This window comes from Trichoplax adhaerens, genomic scaffold, assembly GCF_000150275.1.
Source record: "Trichoplax adhaerens TRIADscaffold_1 genomic scaffold, whole genome shotgun sequence".
NCBI lineage: Eukaryota > Metazoa > Placozoa > Uniplacotomia > Trichoplacea > Trichoplacidae > Trichoplax > Trichoplax adhaerens.
The window spans coordinates 2,577,770-2,588,321 of NW_002060943.1; the positions used below are offsets into that span (position 1 = coordinate 2,577,770).

Below are 10,552 nucleotides of genomic sequence, written 5' to 3' on the forward strand. Positions count from 1 at the left end.
AAATGACGGGGTTTCTTGCCTATCCAAGGAGGAAATGGCAGAAATGATCATGATTCTCATCAGATTATGCTCGGATATATATTGTAAATGACAAATTTTTCTACGTTGATCATTTATTCTTGGACTGTTACAATATCGAATATTGCTTCAATTTTTATGGCTTAGATATTACGACTCCATTCTTCTTAAGTGAAGGCTTATACTGCATGATTGCAAAGAAAAGTCTAAATATAACTGTAAATTTAGTAAAAAATATCTTCTAGAAACTTTGATTGTTTTCGAAATTTAAATCTTCATACTGCCATAAAATTGAGGCCAACATGAAGACCAAAATAAAGAAATGTTAGATCTTATCATTATTTGTCATGGCATTAAGAGACTCTAACGTGTAGAAATTGTCTTGATGGTAGAACAGTAAATATTTTATATTACTGTAATAGCCCAAGCTCGCTAATTTTGCTTTGTAAGCCAACTTCTACAATTACTAAACCGTAAGAAAGATTATCTTATATCACTAGCAACGAAAAACTTACAGTGCAGTATGTATGAATTTCCTTCGTACTACCAGAAATGGTAGTAGAGAACTTAACAAAGTCTAATACTTTTAAACTATTTCTACTGATCATAATTATCACTAAAAGTTGAATAAATGATGTTGCTATTGGCGTTGCGACTTTTGAATAAAAATCTACCGGAAAATATTTAGAACAATGTTTTTGGTATATAATAAATTTGTTTCAAATTATTTCTTCGTTTTATTTCATATACAATCTATTTTCTCAATTGTAATATCAGCTAAAGGGTGCCAAGTGGATTTATTTACTAAAAGCCATATTTATACTTTATTATGCAAAAGCTTATGTTTACCAATAGCACATAGAGACAAAATTGTGCAATTGCTACTGACGTGGAAACCTATTGTAAGAGATTTGATAGAAGAAACAATATGATATTGTAAGTCATATTTACGTTTAGCAGTAACAAACACAATTTTAAGCCCTTCTAAATTACACGATTAATTGCCACCTGATTGATAGATAGAATTAAACTAATCAGGTTCAAATTGATCAAGAAATAATTGATGATTAATATCTGTAAAATACCATTTTGAATGATATCTAAATGCGATTCCGTCATAGAGGTAAGCATAGTCTTTAACTAGAATAATCAAATAATTTATAGCTATATAGATTTTGCAGACTTTGCGGTGCCAAAAAGACAGCTATTATCGTGTATGTAATGAAAAGAAATCGGCTACACCTACGATTTAAATTTAAAGCTAAAAGCTCAATGATGAATAGTATAAGAGACTGGATGTGAATAAAGTCAAATAATTTCTGATTTATGCGAATTATCTTTATCTTTCTTTTATTATGTTGCGAAGAATATCCATCAGGAGACGTTTTATTTAGCTTCTAAGTACCCATAGTGATGTTTGCTATAATATTATTCCGAGGACAATAATATATCCTATTAATGCAAGCAAGTCATAATTTATATCTCAATTTATATAGTAGCATAATATAAAGTGTTGTTTATTTGTAAAGATCTTTGTGTAGTGATTGTTTTAGATCTGATGATTATTGGAATATGTTTATCAGAAAGAAAATTAGATATAAATTAAAATTAGGAAATAATTTGATGATTTTAGCTGATTTTAATATGTATCAAGTGGCCTAGATTATAGACCTTTGAGAAAATCTTCTCAAACCTACGTATAAGTATTAATCTGCAGTACAAATCACTTCAGTTCTTTATAATATTGAAATTTATATTATTCACTTAATTTAAATATATTACAACTGGCCTAGATTATAGACTACGAGAAGATCTTTCACTTCTCGTGTATCATTATTAATCTGTAGTATAAAATACTTGAGTTCTTTATAATACAGTATTCAAATTTATAATATTTATCTAATTTATATATATTACGACTGGCTTAGATCATAGACTACGAGAAGACCTTGCAATACCTAAGTATATTATTAGTCTGCAGTATATATCACTTCAGTTCTTTATAATCTTCAAATTTATAATATTCACCTAATTTAAATATAATACAACTAGCTTAGATTATAGACTACGAGAAGATCTTCCAATACCTGTACACAATCATTAATCTACAATATAAATTACTGCAGTTCCTTATAATATTCAAATTTATATGATCCACCTAATTTAAATATATGCCAACTGGCCTAGATAATTAACAGACGACGAGAAGATCCTCTATTACGGGTGCATACAGTATACCTGGTAATCGTAATACAATGATATATCACGCGTAAAATTGATAGTTATGAGTGATCAGATATTATTGATAATGGCCTACAAGAAGGTGGCCTTCTTCTTGCCCTCTAACCTTCTACTATATCCTTTCTACTTCGTGTTCAAATTATTCTTCACTTGGTTGGATAATATCCACCTTAAGCCCACATCATATGGTTGCTGTTCTTAGCGTAGATTTCGTTAGAGCGTGCGCAGTTTATGTTCCTGCTAGGTCTATTTTACTAGTAGTACTGAACATCACAAGTCACAATCCGTTATGGCTGCAACTCTATTAAGTTCATTGCGAAGTATTTTATTGCAACTTTTCGATAGTGGAGCAATTAAATTTGCCGATCCTGGGCAAGAATTTACTTTAAAATCTGGAGCAAAGTCACCTGCATACTTTAATTTGCGAACGTTGAACAATAATGCGAAGTTAAGGGTAAGCTTGAGCTAGTCTATCATTCAGTTCGATCGATGCGTGCAGAAAAGCAACCTCCAAGGTGTTGCAATTAGTTCAACAAGTTCGGTCATCGAGCGTATGCGATTTGATCATCAACTTTTCTTACGGATGTACAATAAGACTAAAATTGCTTCGTTTTGATCTCATCGTTCTGATTTATAACTGTACTCCATAGGAAGAAGCAAGTGGACTAATGTGGCAAGCTTGCCAATTAGGTGACAACGCGACCTACGACTGTATCTGTGGTGTACCGCTTGGAGCAATTTGTTATGCCGATGTAAATAGCATGAGGATAAGAATGGATTAATCTGTACCCTTAGAGAAATCATTTCTATCTGTAAAAGAGCTATCTGATCGTTGTAGGCAATTGATACGTTTTAAAGGAAAAAATAAATTGATTGATTATAGGCAATTTCTCTTGCTCATGATCTACCATTGGTGCTGAAGAGACCATTTGCCAAACAACATGGTGTTTCCAAGGTAAGACTGTAACGTACGCCAGGCTTTGAACATCAGTTATAATTACAGGGGCTTGACTATTCTTTGCTCTATTCAATCTTGCCTCATATAATATGTCAAGTAAATTAGACATAAAGCTCATCATAATCGTTCGCTTTCTTAATATAGCCAGTCATTCCTAGATTGTACTTGATCTTGTTTTGTATAGTTTGTGCATTAGTTGTTAAAGTAGCCGTTTGGTCGATATTCGTAGAAGCAATCATTATTGCGAATGTGATCAACGCGGCTGATCTATCGAGTAACCTGTATATTTTATTCTGCTTGTCTATGGGTTTGAAATATACTACAACTACAATTCAATTTACTTGATACGCCTTTCAAGTATTGATTCTGTTCTACTTTATGTCGAAATTATCATGCGATTGTGCCTATGCTAGGTCAAGGTTGATCGATGACCAAAATTTCTTAGTAATACTAAAACTAGATAGATAATGTCGCCAGGCAACATTCAGTTTGCGGCACGATAGAATATAGATATGAAATACAGAATATCTATTCACTGACGCCAATTTACGATATTCAATTTACTGCGGAATGATCTTGTGCCTATTGACCTATTACTAATACTCCGCTACTTGGTACCTTCCAATCCTAGAAACTTGTTGATAGTGATTTACCAAAAGGAAGTAACTGTCTTGTTGTTGAAGATGTTGTCACTAGCGGGACAAGTGTAATAGAGACTGTGACGGTAAGTTAAAGTTAAGAAAAAGTAATTAAAGGCTTGATACTTGTGCATTGGAAAATGGGAGTGTTTGTTTCTGACGGCTATAATTGATATAAAGTAAAATTTGTATATTTAATATTGGCGTACTCCTAGGCTTTAAGAGATGCAGGATTTGTTGTAACTCATGCTGTTACATTTATTGATCGCGAGCAAGGTGGTAAGGAAAGACTTGGAACAGAATATAATGTCCATTTGTCAAGGTATTCGTTGCTAGTAATTTGGTAAAAAACGTTAAACAAACATACATACGCGTTTGCACAACATCTAGAATTGAGTTGTCTCATTCAGTGTCAAAAAGTCTAATCAAAGAATTGATCAATTTATTCGATAACTAGTGTCTGTACAGGATCACAGGTGTTAGACATCCTTTACCAAAATAATAAAATTTCCACAGAATTAAAGGACTACGTTCAACAGTACCTTTCTGCAAATAACATGATTGTTGCTAAAGAACCACCAGTGCAAGCTAAACAAGTAACAGCGAACTAAAAGTTTGAAGAAACCAGTGATAATAAGGAATTGAATAATGTTATCTTCAAAATTTACTTCTTCCTTTTAGCTTAACTTTCAAGAGAGAGCGCTTTTAACCGCAAATCCGGTCGCGAAGAAACTATTGAACATTATGACGCAAAAGTCGACTAATTTAATCTTTTCTGCTGATGTTGATAGTCTGGATACCTTACTCGATGTAAGGAATAAGCTTTTATTATTTTTTAGAATAAACTTGTTTTGTCTGCACTTTAAAAAATAAATTTTTGAAACACGGATAAATAACATCACCTCTTGATTTGTTTTAGTTGGCATCTATTGTTGGACCCCATATTTGTGCTATCAAGACGCACATAAATACATTTGCAGTTGAAAATTTCAAACTTGACCTAATTTATAAATTGCGTAATGTAGCAGACGAGCAAAATTTCTTGATACTGGAAGACAGGTAAGCAAACTTTATTTATCGAACAAAACCTGACATTATTTGAAGTATTTATCTAACATGGCCGAACTATCCCTTCTATTATAGTAAATTTGCTGATATCGGTAATACAGTTTACAAGCAGTATGTAGATGGATATCACATATGTGAATGGGCAGATTTTGTAACTGCTCATGCCGTTTCTGGCCCTGGTGTTATTGAAGCTCTTGTGAAGGTACTTATTAAAAGTGCAATTATTAGTTTAATGTTGGATATTGTAGTATTTTCAATTAGGATACTTTTAAAATATTGACTGATGTGATTTGATTAATTACTTGATTGACATTATTAAACTTAGGGTAGTGGCAATCGAGATAGAGCATGCCTTTTAATTGCTCAAATGAGTTCCGATGGAAACTTAGTTTCGGAAGCTTACACAAATGGTAGTTTTTACTGATGATATCTTACTTGAGTCATTCTGATTGAAGGCTATTAGATATTAGTACATGAAGTTAGAAATTCCAATATATTCATAATATAATTAATTAGGTGTTCTTAAGATTGCCGAAGACCACAGCGGTTTTGTAGCTGGATTTATTTGTAGACAGAAGCTATCTAGTAAACCTAATTTTATTCATATAACGCCAGGTAAATTTGCCACATCATGTAATATGCGCAAATTTGATTCTTATTTAAGCAGTGATAACCGAGATATAATCAAAGTTTACAACGCATGATTTGCTTCAGGTGTTAAGCTTGCAGCTGGAATGGGAACTCTTGGTCAGCAGTATTTGACACCGGATGAAGTACTGAAGGATGCACATATTCTGTTAAAACACTTACTTATGTAACTTTGGATATTCTTTATTTCTATTTCGAATAGGTCATTAAGAATAGGCAGAGTGATGTTGTTATTGTTGGTAGTGGAATATACCAAGCTGAAGATCCACTTGCCGCAACTATTGCTTACAAAGAGGCTGCCTTTGCTGCTTACAATGATCTATTGTAGGAATAAATTAATTTCTGCTAGTTTCTCTACTCTAAACTTGTAACTTATTGTTCATATATCCCTTCGTTTATGTATGTACATGTATTTATGTTTGTCTTGATTACCATTTCCTTGTGTATTGGATTAGCACCTTTGTATAACTTGCATAATCTTAACTCTTTGTAACAGAGAAGGAAAATTTATAGAGTTAACTATATTTAGCCTATAGCAAGACACTGTAACATATAGTGTTATTTAAAATCGTGTTCCTGAATCATTTTATAACAATATAATTTCAAATCGTTTTAACTAGAAGTCTATTGTTCATTAAGTAAAAGATGATTCAGTCACATTCCGAAACATCTATAAAATCATTATCTGAGCTCCCTTTCTTATCTTGACGCCAGAAACATGATACGTTTATACATATTACATAATAAAGTATGTCACACTATCGCGTATTATATGTACATGACTACTTGGGTTTGTCGATAGATTAGCAAAACAACGGTCAAATTTAGGGCAACAAATTGATAGTGTGAACGTTTATTTTTAAGTAAACTACTCTGGCATATATTATTAATATTATAGAGGATCTGACTCCTGCTACTTATACCCAATTCATATGTTTAAAAACTATGCACTAATGTTTTATGTGCTCATTTTCATTTTCCGAATCGGATCAGTATGAGCATGCACGGAATCAGTTAAGGTAGATTTCTCCAGCTGATCTCTATGCCATATAGAAAGGAGAATTGGCTTTAATTTAAAAGCTATATTTTATAATAAATAAATAATGTGAGATTATATACTTTAAGCTCGAATAGAAGTCTGACTCAGTTGCCTCATTAAGCTACAGTTGTAATTGGGATTAATCAAGTTGAGTTATAACGTCCAGAGTGACTGATAAATGTCTTAGTACCCTTGCCAATAAGATAAAGTCTAGATATAAGATATAATCAAGACGTTGATTGTAATATGATGACGAGCAATGTATTGTTTGTATATTAATTAATAATATTCATCGAGAGAAGCTGTTAAATAGAAAGAGGTTGGTATTGAATAGTTGCCATAGCAACCCAAGCATAACCTCAACAACTGCCTCAAATCTCATCAGCTAATTGTTAAAGTAGTGAGCAAATCAAGATGTCGGCTAGCTTAAAATCACAAGAAGGTAAGAATACTGTAAGACATTGTTAAAATATTTTTAACTGGATACTAGAAGCAGCTTATCTATCATCATTGAAAATTTTGTTATTACAGAAATCAAATTTAAATCAGTGAGCTAATAACAGTTCTTTATTTTAGCGCCTAAAGGTCCGGATGTAGTTTTTGGAACAACTCAAAATCGTTCCCTTTTTACCGAGAAACCTCTAACGAATCGATTAGGAGGGGAAACAGCATTTCATCATGATTCCCATCTTGGACCTGGTTGTTACGAGAATGATGAAGTAAATATAAATGGAAATACTAACGTTTCACTCAAAATTACTTTAAGCCTAGAAAGAGCCTATGCTGAATTCTATTATTGACTTTTAAATCAATCAAGATTGACTAATAGCATTATGATTAAATTATGTTGGATTACTTGGTTAAGTAATTTTTTCCTGATTGAACAGTAAAAAACATGTATCCCATTACATCCTTAAACTTTATCTTACTAATGTACTGGTGATATAATTTGAAAAAGCCCTGAAAATTAGTAATTTCACGATAGATAATGTTTCTAGTCTAAAAATTTAGTATTGCATTAATATATTAGAGGTTATTAACTATTTAATATATATATAATATGTAATGCAATGATGTTTTTTTAGGTTTTGGCTCTAGATTGTATTTCAATATATTGAATCATTAATATCATAAGTTGCTGATAACTAAGTCGTACATAGTTTAGATTGGCTGTAATGGTTCTTAATGCCAATTTATAATTATTATAGATGACACGATCATTGGCATTGCTAGCGAATCATGTAGAAAGTAATCGAGGTTATGGATTTTCTAGTCGGTCAGCGGCACGATTTCCTAAACCCCACATAGTAAGTTATAAATGATGCTAATTCCGGTTCTAAATTAGATTAATAATGTATGACAGCTATTTTTAAATATAAGAGTAGAATTCGAATCTTTTTGACTATTAATCCACTAACGTCTAATTTCCGACCGTAATATATATGAATTTACTGATGCGAAAATAAATTATAACTGTTTTTTTATTAGAATGATTTTCCTAGCCCAGCAGAATATCAGAGACCCAAATTAACGGTTGCAAAGCCGGCATATAAGCCATTTAATACTGCCATGAAGTTGCCGCAGATAAAGGTTTGTAGACAATTTATTACGATCGAAGACATCAAAACTTTTTAAATATATTTGCTAAAATAGATTACTTTGCTGAAGTCCCGTAGAACTGCCATACTAAGTTATTTATACGTTTGAAAAGAAGTTGTCAGTGCAGTCATACAATATAGTTCAATCAATTGAACAAAATCACAGAAATTTGACCAATATATACATACTAAAATTATTCTATAGTTGTTTATAACTCTATATGAATGCTGAGAAAGTTTCACGCTATAACTATTACAGTACATTTAAGGGCTAATAAAATCACAGGACGTAAAATTGTCATCCCTTGTGAAAGGAATGCAAAGCTTAAGTATATAGTACAGTATAAGGTAGTTAATTAAGTGAACAGAAATTTCGAATCGTACAATGCGGCATCGGTTTCTTTATTTTGATGTATTAATATTTTTAAAACAGTATAGCATATTTGAGAAGAAGCTCTAAGTTATAACTATCTCGTATCTATTTTATGCTTTACATTACTATTCGATAGCAATATTTCAAAGATACTAAACAGTAGCGACCATCATGTGATCTGAAGCAACTATATAGTTAGAAACGAAAGCTAAATAATCACTTAGTATACTTAATCAAGATTATATTAGCTTTAAATTCTAATTTCGCTTCTATTTTATATTACTCTCAGCAAAGTTTCATGCTGAAACCATTCTATTATATATGATCAGATTAACTTGAATACGATACAACATAGAAAGAAAATCTTAAATGCTAGCGTATGCTTTATAATGCAATCAAAAGGATAAAATCGTTGAATTATGTTAAATACTACAGTTAACTATATTTGTGCTACTATTTGGTCATTATGCAGTATTTATCAAGTTGTACACAGTACTGGTACTAATGCAATTATAACACATAAAATTAGTAGTTTTCGTAGTCAGGGTAGATTTCCTCTTTATTTTATTTACTTTTAAGCTAAGGAATGATTATGCTGCTAACTTCTTTAATTGATGGAAATAAGTATAGATTGTTTATTTATATTCACATACCGCATATGTTTACTGCGATACCTCTACTATAATCACTATAATTTATAATTAAAAGTGTAAATGTATTTCCAGTCAAGATGATGATTACAAATTTTTTAACTTGTTTAAGGGCTTTCGTTGAATTTTATAATATTTAATTTTGTTTCATCCCTAAAGTATAACTGACTCTTGATCTTTCCCAGCACTATATAAATCGAGAATATTAGATAATTAATCTAGAAATAGATTCAAAATCAATAACTTAAACTGTATTATTATAATAAGAATGATTTACTATTTCATCAATTGCATTGCAGTTACAGTTGAAATGATGAACTCAAACATGAATTTAGTTTGTTTTATTAAGCAAGTCAATGTTAGCTGACTTTGCATTTAGCCAGAGCTTACCCATAGTATCTAGTAGATAGAGCATACCCGTAGAATCTGGGTACTACGGGTACCCAGATTCAATTAGTGAATAGTAATTCGTCATCCTATCAATACAGGATCCTCTGTTCTAATTTAATTGAAATAGAGTATACATGAATTGATTAAAAATTCTATTACTATTGGAAGAATATAACATCTCCTTTATTTCGTTAAAGCAGTATTATGTAAGACAATGGTCTAATTTAAATCAAATATATATTAAAATATATGGTCTAAAGTACAGTTTATGCAGTGTAAAATGTAGTATTTTATTTCTTTTTCTGTACAGTTTGTGGAGTAAAGCAAAATATATTTCACTTATATATTTGTAATATAATGGTTAATATTAGTGCATGTGCCTAACTAGTAATAGATAGATGATGATATTCATTTTCTGTGATTTCATAAGATCACAAAGTAAATATTTGGTAGTGAGAAAGGATTTATATTCTGGCGGTATACGTGTATTCTAAGCTAGGAGTATAATCTAGGATGTTGCAACGCTACTAATGGCTTGATTTATGATCAGTTTTATAGCTATTCAAAGCCCTTTAAATAATGATGCATTATGTGTAGTCATAATTTGCACGTAAATCAGTGTTCGGTGCCTCTAAAATGTACTTAGTTATAGATTTAAACTGACAGCATAGTAGAAAATTAATTTTTCTTTCTTAGATGCCAATAGTACTACAGATCGTATACCAAGCATTACTTAAGCTATTCATTTACTGAACCTTTATGCAGTAACAATCAAAGATTATAGAGAGCCTATCAGTTAAGGGTATTTATTTATATTTATATGATTATGGAGTTATGCTTTAGTAATACGAGCTTCTCAAACAAACTAAATATTGCAGTAGACAAGATTATCTTTTTCTCTAATCTTCATATAGATAGTAAAGAAATAGAA

At 31.2% G+C, this 10,552-nt stretch overlaps 2 protein-coding genes across 2 annotated transcripts; both read left to right on the forward strand.

Annotated features, from left to right (window-relative positions):
• Positions 1-2,548: 2,548 nt before the first annotated feature.
• On the forward strand, positions 2,549-5,899 carry TRIADDRAFT_51535 (uncharacterized protein; the record flags this gene model as incomplete). Its single annotated transcript, XM_002107698.1, has 13 exons — positions 2,549-2,713; positions 2,910-3,011; positions 3,143-3,214; positions 3,849-3,941; positions 4,071-4,177; positions 4,313-4,451; positions 4,537-4,665; positions 4,775-4,914; positions 4,999-5,125; positions 5,249-5,333; positions 5,440-5,538; positions 5,638-5,696; positions 5,774-5,899. 13 exons carry the CDS (start codon positions 2,549-2,551, stop codon positions 5,897-5,899), a joined length of 1,443 nt encoding a protein of 480 aa, XP_002107734.1.
• Positions 5,900-7,024: 1,125 nt separating this feature from the next.
• TRIADDRAFT_51536 (uncharacterized protein) lies at positions 7,025-8,440 on the forward strand (the record flags this gene model as incomplete). The annotated part of the gene is made up of 5 exons (XM_002107699.1): positions 7,025-7,052; positions 7,187-7,329; positions 7,819-7,917; positions 8,099-8,200; positions 8,414-8,440. The coding sequence occupies 5 exons, from the start codon at positions 7,025-7,027 to the stop codon at positions 8,438-8,440; spliced, it is 399 nt and encodes a 132-aa protein (XP_002107735.1).
• Positions 8,441-10,552: the final 2,112 nt, after the last annotated feature.